Source organism: Scardinius erythrophthalmus (genome assembly GCF_964197995.2).
Source record: "Scardinius erythrophthalmus genome assembly, chromosome: 7".
NCBI lineage: Eukaryota > Metazoa > Chordata > Actinopteri > Cypriniformes > Leuciscidae > Scardinius > Scardinius erythrophthalmus.
Window position 1 is genome coordinate 24,266,385 of NC_138227.1, and position 25,378 is coordinate 24,291,762.

A 25,378-nucleotide genomic window follows, 5' to 3' on the forward strand; every position below is an offset into this window, starting at 1 on the left:
TTCAGGGCTTGATTTGTATTGGTGTCAATATGTGGATACTTGGAGTGAAGCTATGGCGTTATGTAAAACTGATTTATACTTTACTCCTGCAGCCTTCGTTTTGCACAATTTTATTCTTCATGTTTTATTTCTAAAATACTTTACAGTAATAGGTTTACCAACAGACTTCCTTTAAAACAATTTTACATTATATAATATACCGGATTAATGTAGCATGAGGTCGAAAAGTCTGAGACAATAGTGAAAATATGTGATTTTTTTCAAGTGGAAATAAGCTAGTTTCTGAAAAAATATGTATCTCGAAATAATCTTTGAAAAGATTTCTTTGAAAAGAAAAGTATGTATAAAAAGTAAAACGAAGAAGAAATATTTAAGATTTAAATTTGTGACATTGAGCATGTGATCTTCATACAAAAGGTCAGATGTCCTTGCTTTGAAACAAAAGATGCTATTTGGATCATTCTCAATTGTTGCATATACATGATCATCAGTTTTTACACAAACTAGTTTGAGTTCTGCTGTCATACCAAGGACATTCTTAACTTTCTTCTTAACTTTTCACTCAAATAGTTATTCTGATTATATAATTTGGAATTAAAAATTTGGAATTAAAAAAGCAGATTTTTGGACCCTTAGTCATTTATGAAAACCGCAACATATGTATGCTGCATATTCCTGTGGATTTTTTATATGCAAAATAGCACCAGCACAGACCAACAATTAAAAAAAAAAAGTTTTTTTTATTTATTTAAAGTTCCACACCAGTCCTAATATGGACTAAAAGAGCTCTGTGTGTACTGTATATAATTATTCTTTTGTTAGGAATTCGACAACATTTCCTCCTCACACCTCAGCTCGTTGTTGAATTAATCCTCCATTCTTTGTGTTTTGCTTATTCAGTGTTGGAGGTGAGATCACAGAGACACACTGGTGAACAGGAGAGGCTGGTGCATTGACAGTTTGCCAGTCTGTCCTGCTGCAGAGAGCTGAGCTATAAAAGACCTCTCCCCCTCAGCTGGAGCCCATTCTTGCTCTGAAGTCTCACAGTGGGGAAAGCAGGGATGAAGCGACTCTTTGCAGCTACTTTTGCACTCTTTGTGCTGTCTGCCTTTGACCAGGCAGACTCTTCAGCCTATGACAAGATAGTTGCCCATAGTCGTATTCGAGCAAAGAAAGAAGGGTAAGAGATATTATTCATTTTATTTATTCAATTGTTAAATTATAAATAGCATATATCATTTAAATATATTTAAATTAAGAATAATTTTCATAATTTATATATATATATTTTCAAATATTTTAAACATTTTACATATGGTTATTACTTTACATACTATTACATTGCTGTTGTTATTATTACTGTATATTTTTATAACTGAAACTTTTTTTGTCTTTGTGCAACACATATGCAAACTGTGTGAAATTATTTATATTATTATTATTATTATTATTATTATTTTGTGTAAACAAATCTAGTCAGATTTATTGTCATACTAAATAATATTATTGACTTGATTTATTTACAGTGAAATACTTGATTTTATAAGTATATATTTAGGTTACCTGACAAAATGCTTTTAGATTATTTATTTTTATATATTTTGTAAATGATTTAATCCTTTTAAATAATGGCTGTCAGTGTGGGTTTTTTTATTATAAAAATAAAATAAAAGTTTTTTAATAAATACAAAGGTCTTAAGAATGGTTTGAAATTGGTCAATTATAGCTCATTGTCTTAATTTTACCTTTATTACATCAAAGTCAAACATTACTGTCCCAGGTTTAAAAGAAAAGCACCATGCTGTCACAAAACAATTTCACACATCTGTTGCGCTTTTGGGTCCAATTTTCACTATGAACTATACTCTCAGAAAAAAAGGTACAAAAGCTGTCACTGGGACAGTACCCTTCAAAAAGGTTCTAAAATGTACCATTTAGGTACTAATATGTACACTTTTGGAACTAAAATGTACACTTTTGGTACGAATATGTACCTTTGAGGGACTAATATGCACTCTTTAGGTACAAAAGTGTACCTTTTGAAAAGGTACCACCACAGTGACAGCTTTTGTACCTTTTTTTAGCATGCATATTACTAGGATATTGGTTTATTAGCACTTATAAAGCGCATATTAATGCCTTATTCTCCATGACCATATTCTACATCCCTTAATCCTACAATACCTAAACTGAACAACTACCTTATTAACTAATAATAAAGAGTTTATTGAGGCAAAATTTCTCAATAGTTTGTAAATAGTGAGAATTGGACCCTAATCTAAAGTGTGACCCCTCAGCTTTACTCATTTCGTCCTGTCTTACCTTTACCTCTCTGCAGACCAAATGTGTGCGCTCTCCAGCAAGTCGTGGGGACAAAGAAGAAATACTTCAGCACTTGCCGTAATTGGTACCAAGGGGCCATCTGTGGAAAGAAAGCGTAAGTGTGATGTTTTATGATTTCTGGAGGCTATTACAAATCCCGTCTCTTTGACAGAAACTGGAAAGTTCCAGCTGCTCCAATGGTCAAAGGTGAAAGGTCACTGTCCCAACTGGTAAGAGCGGTGAAGACTTCCAACAGTTACATTCACAGATGAATTCCTACTTAAGCTGAGCTCCAAATGCAGCTTAATAGTTGAATGTACAATGCTTCCTATCCAAATGACTTTGTAAAATACAGAAATAGACAGCAACAGTAGATTTATAGTTCAACATGGCTGCCAAAACAAAGACAAAGAATTGCTCTACAGCTACAAACCAAGTTCCATGTGTTTTTACGGCACAAACCACCGGAGAGCTGCAGAACCTTAATTGGTATAAAATGGTGAGACCCACTGACGTTGTCAGGACATGCCATCGATGATTAAAGAAAACAGTAGAGCTCGCCTGGAGTGCTTGGCTTGTGTTGAAACACCTTTCCTTAAATTTCTGTCCTAGGGCGAAAATACACAGCTGTCTACAAGGTGGAAATGTCAGCAGGCTCTTTTGTATTTCGATAAGCTCTTTGGCAAAACTCAGTGAACTTAATGATGTGTGAAATGTAAAACAACAACAGCAAAGAAAAGATTTCAACATCTAGATCAACAATATACCGTAAGATGAGCAGCAATGTCCTACTGTGAAGGCTCCAGTAATGAGGTTGTGGTTTCTGGAGGCCAACATGGTTAGCCACAACCGTTGATTCATGTAGAGTTTGTTATGCCTCCGGTTTCTTGTCCTTTTTCTGTGGTTGGAAAAGAGTGGAACAACAACATAAAGAGTTTTCCCGGGCCTCTCATATGTGACCAAACAGCATTGATGTGAGGTAACCTCCAGTGGTTTCAAACTTCCTTAGTTGCAAAGCCAGACTTGCCTGAGATATTCTGTAGATTTTCTGCTTATCTTGCAGTTTTGTATATTGAAAAGCCAGGAACTGTTCTGCTCTGAGGATTTTCTCTGCTCTCAGCAGACCATTACATAGCGGTCTGGCAATCTTTGTAAATATCTGGTTTAGAGTGCTTAGCTTACATAACTGAGATGAGTATGACAGTCTTAGTTCTTCTTCAAAGACTGGTGCAAAAAATTATATCACTGATAGTGGCTTAATGTGCAGATGAGAGAAGTTTGAGAATTACTACATTTTGTAGTGTCGTTTTCATTCAAGTCATTGGTTTGATGTTCTACAAAGCTTATCTCTATATATTTTGTTAGAAATTTCCTCCATCTGATGGTTTTAGCTCCATCCTAATGGTTTGAACATATGCATAATGTTGTGGATCCTTTGAACTGGTGACTCACAAGGGAGAACTTCAATTCAATTGGAAAATCTGACCTTCTCCCCAATGATTAATGTGGATGCATTCCCTCAGCATGTCTGGTCAAAAGGAGTCATGTTTTCCTCCCGTTTTGGAGAGAGATTCTTTAGAAGTTCATGTTCTAGTGAGGCTCTAATGATCTCATCAGCTATCCTTTCCCAGCACTTCACTTCTATAGAAGACATGGAGCCCAGCCATGAGCCAAAACTATTGCTTCTGGATTCTCAGTGGGGCGGTCACATAGAGAACAGCTTTGAAATCCTCATAAGTTTCTTAGTCTCGTGATTGCTCAATCTCAGGGTCAGTTTCCACTCTTCCACAGAACTCACCACTGACTGTCAGTTCTCATTTGGTGATTTGCAGGCTGTTTTATCTTTCTGCGGAATTCAGCAACATGGAACCGGTTTGCTGGTGTGGAGATTTCCATGTGCACTAACCCTGACCAGTGTTTCTCTCTGAATCTCCAACACTGCTAGAGTTAGCAGCTTTGAAAACTTCTCAAGGGATTGTAACTCTCCAGGGGTGTTTTCTCAGAGGACCTTATAAAAAACCTGTTTCCCATTAACAGCTATTTATTAACTCTACAATATGGCTGCTGTATAGTTGGTATAATTAGCTTAGGTAAGTTTTATTGAACCCATTATTCATATTAAAAGCCTGTTATAATGCATATGAACTTGTAACTGGCAAAACACACACTAAAGGGAATGAAAAATATATATATATATATTGATGCACAAAAATACCTTGGTCTGACAGGAAGATGTTTATGGTGGCATTTGAAATTATAATTCAAGTTCCGAAGTACAACAGTGGATTTCCTTCTTTTACATGATGCTTAATAAAATAGTTGTATTTTAAAGCACATATGTGTAGATTTATATTCAGACGGTTTAATAATATAGTTTTTAAGATAATTTCAGTTTTATAATTTGCTTTTAGACTTTTTTTTTTGTTTGTTTGTTTCTTAATGCTACCAAGAGCAAAATGACTTCTCATCCATGAGATTCCATTTGTGTGGTCATGGAAACATATTTACAAGCTTGGTTTGACGGTTTAAAGGGCCGTTTTCAATGAAAACAGAAAAACCAGAATGCAACCTCCATTACTGGAAAACTGCTGATTCGACATTTCCTTCCCATTGTACATTGTAACTTCCAAACCAAGGGTTTTCACTGGGTTATAAATTTACTTTAAAGGCTTCCTGGATCCAAAAAATACCCCTCAGCCTTACTAAACCACCAAGTTGGTCTCAGCGCTTGGCTTCAGGGCACTTTAAGTATTAATGCAATGCTATGACAACATAATGATAGTGGAATAAGGCACAAACCTCGGGACCACATAGCATGTTTATGTACAAAGACAGTTAATGGTTGCCATATGGAAAGACTGTCTGTCCAATACCATGAACTGTGTTATCATTAAAACCAGGATAGCTTGTAACGACGTGAGAATGGCATCCAGGAAGAAAAAAAAATGAATTTGAGCCTGTACATTACCGGTATTTTATTTTTTCAAGTGGCACCAAATGTCTGGGCTTCAATATTGTTCTTCTGGTTTTATGTCTTCCCTCCCTTTGTCCAGGACCGTGTTGTATGAGTGTTGCCCAGGTTACATGAAGTTGGATGGCTTGAGAGGCTGTCCTGCAGGTTGGTTGATTTCGTAATAGTTACTTACTGACCAGTCTGACATTGGAATGTCATAAAATAAACATTGAATAAATATTGTCAATAAACTACTAATTTACAATGATAAGTATGCTAAGTATGATTGATATCTAGTTTGAATGCTATAATGTAGGGAAAAAAAATGTATTAGGCTGCAATCTTGCGGCTAATCTGTGTCACTTTCCTTGCAGTTGCTCCCATTGACAACGTTTATGGCACCCTTGGCCTGGTCAAAGCCAAAAATACCCAGGAATACTCTGCTATATCCAAGCTACGGGAAGAGATTGAAGGTTCCGGGTCGTACACCTTCTTCGCACCCAGTAATGATGCATGGGATCTTCTGGATACGGTATCATCTTGTTCCTTCTATATGCAGCACAAACATAGAAATTGAGTAATTCCTTGACTGTTTTGCATTGGCTTCCTCTCTGTTCTATAGGAGGTGAGGAATGCTCTGGTGAGCAATGTTAATATCGAGCTGTATAATGCTCTGCACTACCACATGGTCAACAAACGGCTTCTCACCAAAGACCTCAAGAACGGAATGACCGCAACCTCCATGTACAACGACTTGAGCCTGCTCATCAATCATTACTCCAATGGGGTAATTTGATATCTTGAGAAATGGAGGGTTATGTTTCAGGTTACTTTCTTCTTTGTGAGGGACTTAATTTACACATGGTTCTTGTTCAGGTTGTCACAGTGAACTGTGCCAGGATCATTCACGGCAACCAGGTGGCCACCAACGGAGTGGTCCACGTCATTGACCGCGTCATCACAGCTGTTGGCAACACCATTAGGGATATAATCGAAGTCGACGATGAACTAAGCACTTTGAGTGTAAGTGTTGAGGAAACTTGGAGCTGTGTAGTTCATGAACCAAACCAATTAACCAAAAGTTGTAATATGCTCCATTTCTTTTCCAGACTGTGGCTATTGAATCCGGTTTGATTGAGAAGCTGGGTCAGCCGGGCCACTTCACCCTGTTCGCCCCCACCAACGATGCCTTTGAAAATTTGGATAGAGAGGTTATGGACAGGCTTATGAAAGACAAGGTTTCCCTCCAAGGTAAACCCAAGACGTAACGCCCCATGATTTCCCATTGAACTATTCTCAAATGGAGTGCTTTAAGTTGTCGAAAGGACACGTTAAATCCCATATTGATGGCAGACTTGGCACAAAGAAAGGCTTTATTCTTATTTAATGAGACAAAGATGCAGGAAATCAAGGATCTGGCAGTTCCCTCGTGCCGTGTTTGTTGATATGAGTCAACTGAGTGAGGCCAAGGATTATTTTGCCCCCTTTCAAACCAGATGGGCCCGCTGCACCCCGAGCTGTAGACCTGGAATTCTCAGACATTTGGCAAGCAGTGCCATAACAACACTTATAGGACTACTTTGAGATTTAGACAGGGTTACAGTTGAGCCACTTGGAGAAGAGATCAAATCTGAAGGTTCTCGGCAGTTTATGGGTACGTCTTACAGTATTTTCAGAATACTGAGGTTGATGTTTGCTTTGGAGTTGCATTAACTTTCCCAGTGATCATGTAAAAGAATGACATAATACCCCACTCTCATGAATATAAGGTTTGTCAGAAATGCCCTAAGGCTTATATTAACTGCTTGAGTGAAAACTAAAATAAAACTAATATTATGGCCAAATCTGTTGTGCCAAGCGGAAAGACATTTGATCTGCTACTTAAGCAACTTTCATTGAGGGAAGTCATGGAAATGAAAAAGAAAAACTCCAAGCTTAACCTAGATACTGATGCATTGTACAGTTAACCACTGAATGCATATAATACCAACACATTTAACACAATGAACATTACAGTGAGATGATAGCCAGCTTGAACATATGCACCCATTTGGCTCCAGTGGTTCATGTTTTCCAGAGTGATGTGGAATACATTTTGTAACCATTAAAGCGATAATGTTCATTGTAAGGGCCAAAGGAGAAAGATTTAAGACCTTCTGAAAAGAGCATAATCCTTGTCTTGCCAGAGACCTATAGACAGGAAACAGCTGTTCGCTTTACGATTCAGTGAAAAATGGTGGCGATGAGATCTCTACCCTCTTATTTGTCCCTAGAGTTTTGACTTGCGCTCTATTTCCACTCAAATCGTTTGTTGCTGCTGAGAGACTCGCTCACAGAGGACCCAAAGGCTCCCAAGGCTCCCCCAGGATCCCTTTTGGGAACTAATTGGAGATGCAATGACACAATGCATTGCGTGCATATCTACATAATCAAGAATTTAAATAGTCTTTAACTAATATTAAAGGTCATGAAATCAAAGTCCATGTTGAAGTTACTGTGTCTATATGCTAGCGTAAGCCTAGCAGATATATGCATTTTAAATTTACTACCATTCTCTCAGGAAAACTGTGCTTGACAAGTGATTTCATGCATATTAATTTAAAGCAAATACTGTGTTAAATCACTGTGCAAAATTGTCATTTAGCATGTTTGTATGAAGCATTTTCAAACAGACTCATTTCCATTTGTGATTTTTACCTGATGTGGTATGCTCTAAACATCAAAAAAAAATATAACTAATATCATTTTTTCCATGATTTCCTCAAATATCAAGAGGCGTGTAAGATAAATAACAGATGTGCTTGGATGACAAAGACTGATGTTTCTTCTCTTCCAGCTCTCCTCAACTACCATCTGTTGAACTCTGTTCAGTGCTCTGAGGCCATCATGGCCGGCACGTCTCATGAAACCCAGGAGGGCAGCAATATTGAGATTGGCTGCGATGGCGATAGCCTTACAGTCAATGGCATAAAGATGGTACTGAAGAAGGACATTGTCACCTCCAATGGAGTCATCCACCTTATCGATCAAGTCCTCATGCCCGACTCTGGTAAGCTTATCCTATCAGTCTCTTTTATCTTTTTTTTCTGAAAGTGCAGAAATGACTGAAATAGCCCCTAAATCCTGTGATTTTGCTTTTTTAAAGCTAAACATGTTATGGAGCTGGTTGGACAATCTCAGGGCACCTACGGTGACATGTTGACAGAGCTAGGCTTGTCTGCAGCCATGGGACCCCAGACTGAGTACACACTCCTGGCTCCACTTAACGTAGCCTTCAACGGTGAGCAAATACATGTCAATCTCCCTCTCCCTCTGTTTAACTAACTTAGTCTCCTTGCCTTTACTCAGCTGCTTGTTTCTTCTCTGTCATTGTCTGTTTTAATTCTACCTTAGCAAGACCTCTGTTCTTTCAATTGCTGATGTGCCTTGCCTGTGTTAACTTCTGCTGTCCCATAACTATAACTTTGATTCCTCGCGGGATAGCAGGTGTTAAAACATATGATTCATTCAATGCCTGTGAATGGAAAATAGCAGCTTCTGTTATCTATGGGTCTCATTGGGCTTCCAGCACTGAAAAGATGTTGAAAGAAAGAGAAGATGAAAACTTCTGATATCCCACCTCCCATACAGAGCGTTTCAGACCTCACAGGAGGCTAAGCTGGATCTTTCACCTCATCATCACATGTTTGTAGTTCATTTGTGGCTAATGACAGGTGAACATATTCATCATATTATATTTACAGGGGTAAATCGTTCCTTTTACTAGGCTGCATGGGGTAAAGGGACAGTGCCTGCGGTTACAATAACCAAAAGTCCTGTCTGGGAATGCACATTCTACAAACTGCTCACCGCGAAAGGCTGGCCAAGTCTTAACATGTTGCAGTTTGAAACATATAATGTTTTAATGGTACAGCCTCTTTGGTTATGTGTATGTTTTAACATGGAAGAGGTTAATTGGCCTTTTTAATCGTTCTAAATCCGAGTTGCGTTATATCATGTTATTGATTAGGCAAATGTTATCACAAAACTTTTTTGTCATGATGGTAAACCAAACCAAGTCCAAATAATTTTTTTCCTTTGCAATCCAGATGAGGTGATGTCCATGGACCAGAGCTTCCTGAAGATCATTCTGGAAAACCATGTAATCAAGAGCAAGGTTGTGCTGAGTCAGCTGTACAACGGTCAGCGCCTGGAAACACTCGCAGGGAAATTTCTCAGAGTCTTCGTCTACCGCACAGTCAGTTGTTTTATATGTCTTTGTTCTTGATTTTCTTATGATTAGAATCTTCCATTATGCAAAAATATACATATTTCTATATTAATTAATCAACTAATTTAATATGCAAAAATTTCCCAAATATGTCAGGAAAATATACATGTGTATATATATATATATATATATATATATATATATATATATATATATATATATATATATATATATATATATATATATATATATATATATATATATATATATATATATATATATATATACTGTATTCATATGAAACTGCTAATATACAGACATATTTATTTTCAATGTTATTTATATAAATGTATTTTCAGGTATTTCAGATTCAGATTTCCATTACAGGGTTCCATTACTTACATTGACATTTACTGGCATTGTAATTTTTAAGTAATAGCTCAAATAGTTTCCATTAGTAGACTCAGGGGAAGTGAACTGTCTTGTAATATTTTACGTATGAAGGCAGTCTGCATTGAGAACGCCTGCTTGATCCGTGGAAGCAAAGAGGGAAGTAACGGTGCCCTCCATCTCATGAAGACCCTGATCACGGCACCAGAGTCCACCATGTACCAACTTCTGGTGAAAAACGGAGCATTCAAGTAAGAAAAAGTGAATTTTCATCAAGTCAAAGTAAAGATCGCTTTCTTGTCCTTGTGACTATCACTTCATTGCTGCAGGATCTTTTTGTCTCTGATGGAAGCAGCTGGTCTGACTGATATGCTCAAACAGGAAGGAGATTTCACACTTTTTGCCCCTACAGATGAGGCTTTTGCAGGGCTCAGTGAGAGAGACTTGTCTCTTTTGAAGAGTGAGTTCTTTCATACATGTCATTTTCAAGGCACACCACATCTAGAATTACTGTTTAGCTTTGTTTTATTTAGGATTAATGAGATTAAAGATGAAAGACCGAGGATACAGGATATGACAGTGTCTCTTCTCTGTGATCAGGTGACGTTAACGCCCTCAGAGCCATTCTGCTCTATCACTTCAGTAACGGCGTCTTCATCGGTGGAGGCTTGGAGACTGGAGTCACTAACCTCCTCAAAACTCTCCAGGGCAGCAATTTGAAGGTGTTGTATGTAAGTATCAAGCACTCCTGCAGTCCAGCCTTGAAATTAATTTCAAGTCATAACATCTGTTATAGGAACACATGCAAGAACCTTCATCAGATTATATGATTCCACTCTGTAATATAGAGTTTTACGGTGGGAATTTCCTGTGAGTAAAATTAAACCATGCTTTGTAGTAAACCACTTACCTTGATACAACCTCTGATTTATATGTAGGAGAAAAACTGAATTTACTTGATATACGGAAGTATTAAACACGTACAGTATGTTTTTATGATTAGCAGGGTTGTTGTTTTTTTGTAACCTTATTATACCTTTACATTGGGAAGGTCACATAAATCTTTGGTTAAATAAAATGTTGTTGTAAGGTTATACTGTAAGAGTAAACAATGTCAAATAACATAAAAAGTCTAAATTAGCTGTCAACATATTTAATATTACTAAATCTGAACACATTTGCTTACATCAATGAAAATAAAAAATAATATTCAGATCAGCATTGCTCCTAAACATAACAAGAACCTGTATTACCATTCTTTACATTTATGTTTTTAAATTAATATGTGTATATATTTATATTATTAGTGTATTTCTACTTATTAATTTTTATACAGGTGATGTATATACATAAAGCACTTTTTGTCAGTTTGATCTTTGTTGTTATTGTACTTGTTTGTTCAAATTAAAAATGAGCAAATATTACATAATATAATCATATTTACTATGTATGTTTTATGATAACATTTATTTATTGAATTTTTTTTTGCAATTTGCAGGCAAATGAGAGCATGCAGGTCAACACTGTGAAAGTTCCTGAGTCTGATTTAATGGCCACAAATGGAGTTGTTCACTTCGTCAGGACTCTTCTATACCCTGAGGGTGAGAGTTGAAATTGCAGTTACTGTGATGTTTTCTTTTCTTTGTTTTTTGTGTGGAAATTTTTCATTTTTCAAGAACTACTAAATGGCTGTTTTTTTTTAAAAGATATACCTGTTGGTAGCCAGGAACTCCGTTCACTCCTGACAAGGATCATCCGATACATCCAGATTAAGGTATTGAATTGCAACATGCAACAAGCTTGAAGTCGTTCACAGAAAGACCCATTTAGGGGCCCGTTTGCCCTGAGGATCTGCACTCGATTATGTGCAACAAAATTCAGCCTTCATGCCATAATATGATCTCCCAAAACAGATGTCCATTGGGATCCTAATGCCATCTTTTCTTTTTATTTGTGTAATTCTACAGCCATGCCTAAAAAGTGTAATAGACAGGATATTTACATAAGTGAATTTGTGTGTCAATGTGTATTTTCTTTCCTTTGTAGTATGTTTCTGGATACAGATTTCAGGAGATCCCTCTGACATTTATGAGTATGTATATCAAAAATGGTTTTCATTTCAGCGCAATCAGTTTCTTTTTATATGTTTTCTCAAAGATTTGTTTTTCTTGAAATCTGACAATCATGTTTCACCTTTTTCCCTCTAGGAAGAGTCATCACAGGTAATTGACACCAATGAAACTCATTACTCATGTGAGAGCTAGATTAGTACTCTGTGCTGCATGAAGTTTGTTTACTGTGTTTCTTATATATGCAGTTCCTGGTGATGTTACAAAAGTCACCAGAGTCATCCAGGGAGAGCCTACCATCACCAAGGTGACACGGGTTATTGAGGGCGACCCGAGGATTACGAAGGTTACCCGTGTGATTGAGGGTCAACCTTCTATCACTAAAGTCACCAGGGTAATCGAAGGGGAACCAACTATGACCAAAGTCACCAGAGTCGTTGGAGGTAAACACCATTAAACACATCAAATGATATTTGCACATATCATTGCATTAAAGCTATTGTCATGTAAACAATGTAAAGTAATTGTAAATTTATTGTGTAACACTTTAGTTTAGGGTCCAACTCTCACTATTAAGTAGTTGCTTATTAGCATGCATATTACTAGGATATTGGCTGTTTATTAGTTCTTTTAAAGCACATATTAATGCCTTATTCTCCATGACCATATTCTACACCCTTTATCCTACCCAATACCTAAACATAACGACTACCTTAGTAACCATTAATAAGCCAAAATTAGGGGTTTACTGAGGCAAAAGTCATAGTTAATAGTTAGTTAGTGAGAATTGGATTTAAATCTAACGTGTGACCACTTACTGACATTTCATTGAATGAAAAAGGATTTATACCAATTTTTGACTGATCCTCTGTTGTGCCATTTCAACCACAACCAACAATTTGTTGACTGATAAAGATCTTTCAAAAGTTACTTGGTGAGATAAGTGTAAGTAAAGTAAATATATTTGTTGTACTTTTGTAAGTATTAGTCAAATTTAGCTCATTTTTGTCACCTTGTTTAAGTTTGCAAAAAGTGTTAGTAAAATGCTAGCTATGAAATGACCAGCCAAACATTGCATTCTTAAAATGTTTCAAATGTAATTTTCCCCACACAACGGTATTAAACACAATACAATAATATAAGATGTGATGAAAATGTTCTGACGATTAAACAAATAACAGAATTCTCTTGTGATGCATTGATTTAATACTGTAAGTCCACAGGGCCAAACGCACCCATAGCTAAAGAAACGCCCTAATAACTATGACAACTCAATGTGTTGCCTTTTAGTCATACTCATACTACAAATGTTTGGTCATTCTCCAAAGGACAAATGTGTAATAAAGTGACTTGGAATATGTCTACTAAAACCAAGTGTGATATTTCCCAACAGTGCGTGTTTCTCTAGCAATGAACCCATCCTTTCCTGGACCTGGATTTCACAAGTATTGACACATGCCTAATGTTTTGTATCAACAGGTCCTGAATATTCAGTCACCAGCTCCTCCGATATGGAGCTTTATGGTAGCGTGACACTTTGAACCCTTTATTAGCATGCTAGCATCAGAGCTAACAGTTAACCTCATTTTGTCTTCCTCACTCCAAATCTTTTTTCCCTTTAAGTTTGTCCTATTCCAGGTTACAGAATACAATGTCTTTCTGTTGTGCTAAGGGTACTGGTAAAAGACAACTAAAACCTTTGATTTATTGTTTTTCCTTTCATACTCTTTGGGAATTAGCTATGCTACAAGCTGCGGAGTAAAGCCGACCCAGTCAACCACTGAACTCTACTCCCTTTTCCTTTTCTCTCTAGTTCTTCATGTATAATCAGATAAATGTCAGTATTATTCATTATTTCTTCTTCTTCTTTCACGCTAGATGTCAGGGAGGACCCTGAAAGCATCACTCGTTACATTGAAGGTGAGATTTTAACATTTGCAAAGGTATGTCAAGCTAAACTGTCTCAACATGTGGTTGACCTCTTTGTCTTTTGCTAATCTGTTTCTAGGGGGGAGAGGGGTGCCTGGAAGAAGGGCAGGTAAATAATTCACTAAACATCAGTTTGACACTTATTTTTTATCAGATTTTTTTACGTTTTATATTGCATGCATGTCGATTGAACAAGCCTCTCTTTTCATAATCTCAGGAGTAATACCCCCGAGGAGAGTCTAGATCTAGACTGGGCAGAGAGAGAAAACAAGACCACTTCCTTCATTTACTTGCGCAGTGATCCAGAACCTACCAGGTTGAAGTTGAGTTTAAGGCAAAAGAAAAACAAACTCAATATTGATCATTCCTGTTTGTTCCAGAGATAATGGTGATTTTTGTTCAAGTACATTTGGTCCACATGGGGATACAAAATTCCCCAAATGTGTATATAAATAAGCTCTATCTCTTTGTTGTAAAGTATGGGCTGAAAAATCACAGTTTCATCTTCGTCATGAATAAATGATCATATGTGATGTTACACAAAACAACATTGATGCTTTCTGATGTTTTTGTTACATGATTTGGAAACAATTCTACAACCATGCATTACCGTTTGTATGAAACGACTCAAAAAATGGAAGCGTTCATATGGTATAGGGAACAGTTAAAATGAACAAATGCCTAAAACCAGCAGTATGAATTTATTTTTCTGGGGTACGGTTTACAGTTGCATGGACAATGATTTTATGGTGCTCATATTTAGATGGTGTAAAATCTAAAATAAAAATAGAAATTATGTTGCAGTGTTTTGTTAGAAAATCTTGATTTTTTTTCTTTCTTTTTTTCATGTTTCTTTTCATGGTGTGATAGAGGTTTGATTGTTCTTCCTTGGTGTTTTTGTATGTGTATGTAAGTGTGTACATTTGCATAAACCGTGCACAAATGTGCTGCAAAAAAAAAAAAAACTCTCAAACTGAATTTTTTATGTTACCAGTCCAAGTTTAATTTGACAAACAGGTTTTGGCTCCTTTGCATTTATTTTTCACTTTCCATAATAAACTCAACTTTTAGACATGGAATTGTGTCAGTTTTTGAAGTAACAAAACGTTAATATTGTTTAATTATTTGTATTGTCATTATTTCTTTTTTAAATTTTATAAAAATATTATATAAAAGTATAGCTTTAAAATATTAATGTTGAAAATAATATATAATAGATACATATTTTAAGCATTAAAGTGCTATCTTTGCTATCTTTTAAGTTTTACTCGAGGAAGAAAATATTTGTCATGTGGAAATATCTAGAAAATATCTGAAATGTGAGATGTAGGCTAAGAAAAAGACCACAGTTTCCAGTATAATGATTAATATTTTAGCACAGAGAGAAATCTGCACAAAAAGTCCATATTTATACGTGTTTTTAAGCGTGCAATGTATTTGTGCATTCATCAACTTTTCCATTTAAGACATTTTTTTGTCCTTTTTTTTGTCTTCCCTCAGGAGATACACATTCATTCTTATTGCCTGAGTTCAAGCAGTCTATGTGGGATAAGTCAAGGCACACCTTTATTCCAGAATTTCGTTTTAGCATGTCATACACTGACATTTTCTGTCAATATGGAATGTAGCGAACGTTAAAGAAAGTCTGAAAAAAAAGAAACCATGTATGAGCTTAGCAGTTCAACTTTCTTCTTTAGCTGTTAAACAACTAGTTGAAAACGCTCAATATGGTAATGTTTTTACTTTTACTAAATATTGTTATATTTTTAACTGTATAAAAAATATAATCATTCATCCACAGTTCGGACCAGTCAAATGATCAAACTGTATACATATATAAACTAAATGCACATGTAAACAGCCAACCCAACTAAGAAAGCAAAGGCTGAAGGTATTTTTTCAGAACGCAAGACTAAACTTGCTGCAGTTCTTTTCTAAATAGAGGTGGAGGTCAAAGCGGGACACTTCAGATGGGGGCTAGTGATGACATGCATCCCACTGAAGTTTGCATACAATGCAGCTGGATTGATTTGAGCTGATTCCAAGAACTACAGTCAGATACCAGCATCATGTTTCTGAAAAGTGATGCTTGAGTCATTTCACTTCAGCTATTCTAATTATAAGAGCAACAAAGCTTGTGACCATTTCCCAAGCTTTTTGTTCCATCATTTTATATATCCAAATGCTATATCACTATCTTTCATTAGCAGCAGGGCTGTCGCTAGAGGGGAGAAAAGTGGTCACGATTCTCAGGGCCCCTGGCTTTGGGGGAGGCCCCAGCAATTTTAGGATCCCCTATAGCAACAGCCCTGAGCATTTATGTAAGAGCCCAGCCCTCAATAGCTTGTTCAGGCAGTGAGCTGGGAAACGGATTGTTCGGCACATTCTGGTGGGTTGCAACTCAAACACTCCCTCTGAAACAATCTGGATATTTGAAATTATACGAACGAATGAATGATACGAAATTAATAATACTAAATTAATGATACGAAAATCTGTTGGGTGTGATTGCTTTTTGAATCAGTGCATCTTCAGACTTACATACAATACAAGACAACTAGAAAGTATGGGCAAGGGTGTTACAATAGGGAAGAAAGTACTATTGCAATTTCCATTCCATGCCAACTTTAAAATGCACACGCATATGAGCATATGAACACTTGTGACAGACATAACAGGTTCAGCCATGCCTAAAGGGGCAAAAATCACAAGCACCAGACCTTTACATCTCAACAAAACAGGCACTAAACAAATTACTTCCAACCATTGCAATGTGACGTCTGAAATGGGGAGTTACACTGAAGAGGAACCATTGCTGGATTTATTAATACCCACTTGACCCAATTTGGATTATTAAAATACCGTACGGATGAAAATCCCGGCCTTGGTTGGCTATGCATAGACTCCCTACATTGACTTTATGAGTGGTTAAAATGGAATGCTGTATTTACAGTGTACAGTGTTGTACTTAACTTTCTTTTGCTTTCTTCCCTCCTCTTTTCTTTTACTTTCTTTAATAGTGTGGTTGAATGGATCTTCATGATAGTGGAAAGAAGTGTTTAAAACGAATTAATTTAAAACCAAGCGTTTTTACAATGTCTTCAGAAAATGGCAACTAAAAAAGGTAAGCCAACTAAACAGAAAGGAAACACAACAAATACAAACACAAGGACAAAAAGATAATAAACTGACCATAACTCTGACATACACATGTTAGGTTTTCATGTTTTATGGGGAGGCGTAATGATTTTTATACTGCACAAACTGTCTATTCTATCCCCTAACACTAACCCTATATACACCCCTAAACGTACACTCTCAGAAAAAAAGGTACAGAAGCTGTCACTTTAAAAAAGTTAATCTTTGTACCTAAAGAGTGCATATTAAGCTACATATTGGTACCAAAAGTGTACATATAAGTGCCTAAATGATATTAGAACTTTTTTTTCTGAGAGTTTACCCATCACAGAAAACTTTCTGAATTTGTACATAAAAAAAAAAATAAAAAAAAACATAATTATATGATTCATGCTGTTTTCCTCATGGGGACCAAAAAATGTGCCAAAGAGCACTTTGTGGACTACAACTCTTCGCTGCTTTCGACGCGTTTGAAAATTCAACACCACTAGCACACGGACACTAGCTCACGGATCCCGCTAAACATGGCTGTGTCTTTGGTGCGCTTCACCGCCTTCTTTCAGGGAGAGGACAAAATCGCTGAGGTTGGCGAAAACCACGGTAAGTCAACTTTATGGGGTGACGTCACATAGGCGACATGTAGTCTTTCTCGTTATGGCTTTTCCACAACTGCTAGCCGAAGAATCATACCATATACTGTCAAACTCGTAACATGAAAAATTATATAAAAAATTCAGAGACAACATATGTTCACATTCATGGCACAATTTCAAACGGGACCAGAAAATAATTATTTTCTCCCATTCACTTGCATTGACGATTTTTCAACCTAGAGGTCCACTTGGGGTTTTACGGATGGGCGGGACTTACCAGCTCTATAGACCTTATGTAGCCCCGCCCCTTTTCAGCGCTGCGCTCGTTGCCTTTTGACTTCCGGTTTTATTTTCACAGCGATCTTGCGTATTTATGAATGAACGGCTCGTTTTAAAATCTTCCCAGTCTACTGACATTTGTTAAGACATGTGGTTTAAACATTACAATCCTCATGATAACTTTCGTTAACTTTTGTTAACTTTATATTAAGTAAATCCACTTCAAAAGCTAATTTCTCCTGGACAGCAATGCCATAGGAATATACAGAGCGACCGCAGAAATGGAAGTTCAAAGACAATATTCTAAAGATGGCGGCGCCCTTGTTTCTCTGGCGCATAAGGTCTATAAGCTTCGATGAACAATATCAATGAGAACATTATGTTTACGTTGCTAAGAGTGGTTTCTAAGGGTGCTGTGTTGTGATACAAAACCGTTGGGTGACGCGGTCATGAATAAAACACAGCTATTATTGACCAATCTGAATAAAGGATTGGAACTTAACCGTTTTATAAATGTCTTCACTGCCTCTTTTGATCAATTTAATACATCCTTGCTGAATGAAATTCTTTAAAAACAAATGATACTGACCTAACAGCACTGGACTAGTAATACATTTCTTCTGTTTATCCTATGACCTTAAGTATGTTGTTCTTTGTAAAACCACATCCTGCATTTTTTCTCATTAGTTCCCGTCTGTGATTCAGTTTTCAACTTTAACTGTTGCAGCTCCACATGAAAGGGCATAAACCATACAACTCTATCTGTTAAATAAAACCGGTTAGTTTAGATGAAGCATATTTTTAGGTTTAGGTTTATGAACATGAAGCATAATTTTAGGTTATCAAAACATTTTTACTGCATACTTGAATGTAACTTATTCCAACAAGTAGGCCTACTTCTATCTCCACAAGCAAATGTGTGCGTTACACACACACTGTAAGAAATCCTAAAAAATTCTACTTTAGCGTTTGAAATTAATAAAATACTGGATCAATCATCTCATATTTTATTACAACAAAGCTGACATCAAGAGTATACATAACAACAAAATATATTGTCATGCAGAGCTGTCTCTCCCATGTAAGCCTTCAGATTGAGAGCAGCTATCATGAGATATTTTGGCATTATCACATGCTGGAGAATACAAATACTTGAATATTTTGGGAGGACACTAAACTCAGGAAATGTCCAACGGTTTATCTTTTACCAGGTCATTCATGTAGTTGTTTTCATAATATTTTTTATTTTGTTGGTTTCCTTCCATCTTTGGAACTACCTTTACTTTAGCAGCCTCTTTAGCTGACTAGCAAGAGGAATTATCTAGCTCTCCATCCTGGTCTTGGAAGGTCTTAAGCTCTCTGAATTTTTTCGCACATAATAAGGTAATAATTGCTTGGACAGCTCCACCTGAATCAGCATTCCAAATACGTAACAGTTGGATCCATAGACACAAGGATTTTGAAGCGCCATCCAAGAAATGCTATCTCAATTTACTTATATGAAAATCCAGAATGTAGAGCTTTTGGATTTGCAAATGTTATCTCTTGTTTGTTTGTTTTTGTCAGAGATCTCACGTTTGTTTTCAGAACACACATGGCACACATGCTGATACCAACTAAAGCCACATATCTGGTGCGTTTTTATCTCAGAGCTTTCAACATCTCATACTGTATGGTTTGTGCATGCTTAATATTCATTAGAGCCCTCTTATAAGTTGTTTATCTTCTCAATGAAAGACCATTTGACTTTGCATACATGGGCTACTTGAGCTTTGAGTTGAGTGGACAAAAAATGACGAATAATTGGGTTTCCAGATGTTTTCAGTTTCCAGCAGTTTCAATGCTAATGGATTCTGCATAAACATAGTAGTCAAAACATGGCATACCATAATTCGTAAGAGTCCAAACACTGAGTATTCTATACGTTTATATGTATATATAGATTACTTACAAATGCTTTACTGATTCCAGATTACATGACAAAAAATGTAGTTAATAATGTAATCCATTACATTACACATAAGTATAATCCGACTACTTTTTGTTTAGTTTTAGCTTCATTTTTACCTAACTCGTTTATCACATTGAATTGAATAGAATAATATTGTACCATACTGATATAAAAATACAAAGAGAAGGTAAATATATTCCATTCTTTGTAATAAACAACATGAAGTGTATTAAACTTTAAGTCATGGTTTCCCAGACTGGGGAATCACTCACATGGCTGGGCACTTGTAATGACACATCAAGGATGTTAAGAGACTAAAAGCAGGTTTAAAACTTGCCCCATTGAAGTCAACAGGGTGCAAATTTTAAAAAGAGGATAACACGGTGTAGGCAACACCGATTTTTGTCGTTGTTCTCTGTATTGACAGCACTCTAAATTTACCAAAAAAATGAGCTCAATGTTAAAATTGACCGGAGTTCTCCTTTAATTAGGCCTAATTTTTTTAATATGTGCATCCTGTAGGAGAAAAACAAACATCTACAGATAAAAAGTGATAAAAGATAATCCTACAGTAAATCATAAACTAATTATATTAATCATAAAAAACAGTTGAAGACATGCAATGTCTGATGTTTTCTAAATCTTTTTTTATATAAATGCTGTAAAACTTAAAAACTTTAAAAAATGCTGTTTTTTTTAACTGTGGTAAATATTTTTGGTAACACTTTATTTCTATAGTCCACTTTAGACATACTAACTATAAGTACCTTTGCAGCTACAAGTCAACTAGCTGTCATTAGGGTATTAGTAGACTGTCTGTCTGCTTAATATCTGCTAACTCTTTATTATGATGCTCCCCCAACAGATATTCTACTGACTGGAAGTAACTTTGCAAAGGTCAACTTATTCTATTAACCCAAACACTTACACCTAACCTAACCTAGCAATACTGACAGTCTACTACAGCCTACTAATACTCTAATGAGAGTTAGTTGACATATATAGTTGAAAAGTTACTTATAGTTAGTAGAATGTCTAAAGTGGACTATCGAAATAAAGTGCAACCATATTTTTTAACATCCTGCAGTCCTGGATTAGCTCAAGAAGAAGTATGTCAGAAAAACACATTAGCAGGGCATCCCAAAGAGGTGTAGGATATTTATGGCTGGATTTGGCCAAAATATTTCAGGCAAGACACCACATTACAGAGGCCATTCTTCCACAATAAACTTGCATGGAAACGATTAAGGACAGACTGCAGACAGTTACAAGCAGCAGTGAGATATGGAGGGATTTTTTAAGGAATTGTCTGTGTTATACTGTTGCTTAAGTGTTCTGTAGCATGACATTTTTTTCTGCAGTTCTCTGCCCTGCTTCACAGATATAAGTAGTAGCCTTTTGCAGATATTTCTGCAGCAGTAGCTTTGGCAACCAGTCAAAGTCAGCCTGCTGTGAAATCCTCCTTAGTACATTGTAGAGTTCAGAGTGTCACGTTATGATGTAAGTGTGTGACTCTGGAGAACGACCTTTTCCAAACAGAACACAACCACACACATGGTTTGTATGAAAAACACATTTCCTGTGCTCTCTTTAAAATATGGCCATGTGTCACCAAAGGACATTATTATTTTCAGTCTGGTCTTGCATGGACAGAAGCACTCATGCCAATATTATATAACATGTATATCACCTCGTTCATCTTCAAAGCCAATCTGTGAAGTTGAAGCATATTTTCTACAAATGTGCCATATTTCATGGGCTACATTCACACTTGAATGCACCAAAACATGTCTCAGATGTTTAGGTACATAAATGTCAGTTTGAGAGATATTTTGTGTTGCTATAATGAATATAAATGAAGTTACAAACAAAACCAGCACCATAAGATTTTTTATTTTATTTTTTTCAATTCACAATTATATACATTTATGGATTGTGCCAAAAAACTGCAGGGCATTTTGCGGAGAACTTTTAACATAAAGTTGATAATGGTTTTGTCTATGAAAAAATCATTTAAAAAGTAGTGCCCAGATGGAGAAAACCCACGATCATTCGAAATACTACTGTTTTGTTGTGTCATGGAATGCATTTTTTATATTGCATCTCAATATAATTATGTTTTTATTAGGCAAGTAGTTTGCTACAGTGTTGCTGCTGCTGCTTGCCTGTTGATCTGCCTGTGCAGTGTGAATTTAGGCTTTGAGTTGACAGATTGCTGGCAATCTCATTTCTTTTTTGTAAATTTTGTAAATTATTTTAAAATATCTTTTTGTAAGCTGTAGGGGGCGAGTACCATTCCTTTGTAAATACTGTTTTCTCCCGTTTTTCATTAGATAGAAAAAAGTAAGAGATGCATATAGAAATTCATATTGCCATCATTTTGATCTATTTGCTGCTTGACTGGCTTGTATGGGTGCAGCCACGTTACATAATGCTGTAACCTGGAGGACATTCACCTGCCACCTGCCAAAACACATTTACAACAGCATAACTGGCTTTTAATCCATTGCCAGTATTTACAAACTGATCATAAACAGAACTGAAAGCCACAAAATAGAATATTAATAGGCTCCGTTGTGTCCCATGCTGTTGGAGATCAGACAGTCTCCAGATGGTATTTGTGCAACTACATCAAAACCATATGAAGTATTAGAGCGATAAATTCTTTGAAGGAATCGGTTTGATCGGTTCCTGATGGATATTTGCCATTATATCACATATGTAGTAGGATGATTGATTTCAATCAGCAGAAATCAGTCACGGGCTTCACTCCATCACAATCAGGTATTAATTAGTAGTCTTCATTCCATTTTGTTCATTTAGCGTATTATGTATTTGATCATTTATTTGTTTGGTATTAATTATCATAAATGAATGCTGACTGGCAAATCGACACATTATTTCTCACACAAAGCTACGTTTATTGTTATTTTTCATTTTACGTTATATTGTTGTGCACTGCTTATGGGTAGGCTTATAGGCTGATAATTATAATATAGCACAGGCCTTACTGTATGTTCTAATTGAGAATATTCTAAATATTCTAAGGCAGTGACAGATATCTTTCAAATGAAACGAGAATGTCACAAGACAAATAAAGGACTAAGGCAAAAAAAAATTCCATCAAATTGGAGCCAGATATGAATCACTTTTACAATATTCGCTCATCCCATGGATAGTTTTATAATACACAGCACTCAATGTTTTTGAGGATCTTAACTTTATAAGCTTCAAAGAAAAAGAACTGAAGAATTGTAAGCCTCTAAAGCATGACATTTCCACAAAAATCACCCCAAATATACAGATAACATGTCAGACTAAACTGCTTTAAGCTCTTAAAGGGTCATTATAAAAACAAATCTTCTGATATAAAAGCTTCTGCTTTAATAAGTACACATGCTCAGACTACTGCATCACCTTATGTAATGTTTTTTTCATTAATACTTTATTAGCTATCACAACCTTTCTTGTCGTCCAGCACCTGCACTGTTTAAAATGATTCTTATGGTAAATAATGCTGAAAATTTTTTATAGAAATATATGATGCAAGGCAAATTAAAGAGATAGTTCATCCAAAAATGTCTCTTCAACAGACTTGGATTAAACAGCTTGATCCATATGGATTTATTTTACAATCTCTTTATGAACTATTTGAAGTGTCAGAACCTTTGGTAAATAGACTTTCAATGGAAGGACAGAAATCTCACAGATTTTATCAAAAATATCTTAATTTGTTTTCCGAAGATGAACAAAAGTCTTACCGATTTGGAAGGACATGAGGGTGAGTAAATGATGACAGAATTAAATTTTTGGGTGAACTAACCCTTTTAGGTCATTGCATACATTTATGCAATCAGTACAATTGCCATCCAAGCTTTTTAAAGTTGAATACCTTTTTTTTTTTTTTGGACCATGTGCGGTATTGTCAATAAGTGTACGTGTGCCATTCTATTCCAGCTGCACTGGATTTACCTTTTTGACAAGAGAGTCATTTACTTATGCTGAAGGATTGAGCCTGTCAGAGAGATAGAGCAGATGTTACAGACACTTGCCCCGAGCTGCCAAACTCTTGTCCTCCTCATTTTTCAAGATTGTGTGCATATGTTAGGAAAAGAAAGTGGAAGGATTCCCTGACGGTCAGCTGGGAAAGCACTTCCTTTGCCAAATTCTTATGGCTTTTCCATATGTCAGGGTGATGAATTAATTCTTAGCCAGATGCTGACGAATATCACCACACTTGTGGATTACACTGATCTCACATGATACCTAATTTATTCATACTGAATGATGGCAATGTTTTAACATTCTGAGAGATGTGGTCACTTCCATTAAATAGATGATTCTGACACGACAACTAAAAACTCTTGAGATCAGTAAAAGGGTTGTGGAAGCAGTGTATTTGAGTGTTCACAAACAGTATCTGAGACCCAGCTGAAATTCTTAAAGGCACACTATGCAGTTTCCGTTTTTCTCAAACAGCGACCCCTAGAGTCGCTGTGGAGTACTTGTTTTTAACGTTACTGTCGTAAATACCACTCACGCAGAGCCGTCTCTGCACTCTTCCGACCGCGTTTTCTTCGTCGACTCTGCCATGATTCACGTCTGTAATGCGTGCTAGTGTCTTCCATACAGGCTGCTTCATATGTTGTTGATGTAAGTGACATCGTGCCGTAAAGCAAGTCGTGATTCTCGCGAGATCTGTCAGGCCACCACCTCTCAAACTTGCATTGCTGGTTTTGCCTCACCTTGAAGTCCCGAGGTAAAATACACCTATAAAAGACACCTTTATTTTATTTTATTTTATTCTCTAAATTAATGTCAATGCAATGAGCCGAGAAAGGCTTAAAGGAACACTCCGACTTTTTGGGACTTTAGCTTATTCACAGTATCCCCCAGAGTTAGATAAGTCCATACATACCTTTTTCATTTCTGTGCGTTCTGTAAGTGTTATTTGATGCACCCACCGCTAGCCTAGCTTAGCACAAAGACTGGATGTAAATGGATAATGGTAGCATACTAATCCCAATAAGTGACAAAATAATGCAAACATTTTCCTATTTACATGTTGTGATCTGTATAGTCACAGCGTGTACAAATAACAAGGCTATATGAGACAGAGACCATTTTTAATCGTATAAATACTGGGAACTATATTCTCACTAGGCGTAGGAGCACAGCTAAATCAACAACAGGGCATCTCGTGTGCTGCGCTAATCACTCCGCCCAAGTAGCTGTGCTCTTACGCCTAGTGAGAATATAGTTCCCAGTATTTATACGATTAAAAATGGTCCCTGTCTCATATAGCCTTGTTATTTGTACACGCTGTGACTATACAGATCACAACATGTAAATAGGAAAATGTTTGCATTATTTTGTCACTTATTGGGATTAGTATGCTACCATTATCCATTTACATCCAGTCTTTGTGCTAAGCTAGGCTAGCGGTGGGTGCGTCAAATAACACTTACAGAACGCACAGAAATGAAAAGGGTATGTATGGACTTATCTAACTCTGGGGGATACTGTGAATAAGCTAAAGTCCCA

At 36.4% G+C, this 25,378-nt stretch overlaps 1 protein-coding gene across 2 annotated transcripts; it reads left to right on the forward strand.

Moving 5' to 3' along the window:
* Nucleotides 1–900: 900 nt before the first annotated feature.
* On the forward strand, nucleotides 901–14,945 carry postnb (periostin, osteoblast specific factor b). 2 transcript variants are annotated; one of them, XM_081370605.1, is made up of 21 exons: nucleotides 925–1,180; nucleotides 2,339–2,437; nucleotides 5,376–5,440; nucleotides 5,650–5,807; nucleotides 5,898–6,062; nucleotides 6,152–6,298; nucleotides 6,385–6,526; nucleotides 8,112–8,324; nucleotides 8,421–8,555; nucleotides 9,364–9,512; nucleotides 9,990–10,126; nucleotides 10,205–10,335; nucleotides 10,476–10,606; nucleotides 11,374–11,476; nucleotides 11,582–11,649; nucleotides 11,922–11,967; nucleotides 12,083–12,097; nucleotides 12,193–12,387; nucleotides 13,823–13,864; nucleotides 13,953–13,982; nucleotides 14,091–14,945. In XM_081370605.1, exons 1-21 carry the CDS (start codon nucleotides 1,062–1,064, stop codon nucleotides 14,114–14,116), a joined length of 2,316 nt encoding a protein of 771 aa, XP_081226731.1. In that variant the 5' UTR covers nucleotides 925–1,061; the 3' UTR covers nucleotides 14,117–14,945. The 2 variants fall into 2 exon arrangements, with proteins under 2 accessions (XP_081226730.1, XP_081226731.1); XM_081370604.1 differs by lacking the exon at nucleotides 12,083–12,097 and having other exon boundaries at nucleotides 901–1,180; nucleotides 11,922–11,985.
* The last annotated feature ends 10,433 nt before the right edge of the window (nucleotides 14,946–25,378 follow it).

Bases quoted from the DNA above. Each gene is read 5' to 3' on its own strand.
- postnb (XM_081370604.1), top strand. From the start codon at position 1,062: ATGAAGCGACTCTTTGCAGCTACTTTTGCACTCTTTGTGCTGTCTGCC. The intron at 10,336-10,475 runs GTGAGTTCTTTC...CTCTGTGATCAG, and splicing joins AGACTTGTCTCTTTTGAAGA to GTGACGTTAACGCCCTCAGA. The intron at 13,865-13,952 runs GTGAGATTTTAA...ATCTGTTTCTAG, and splicing joins CATCACTCGTTACATTGAAG to GGGGGAGAGGGGTGCCTGGA.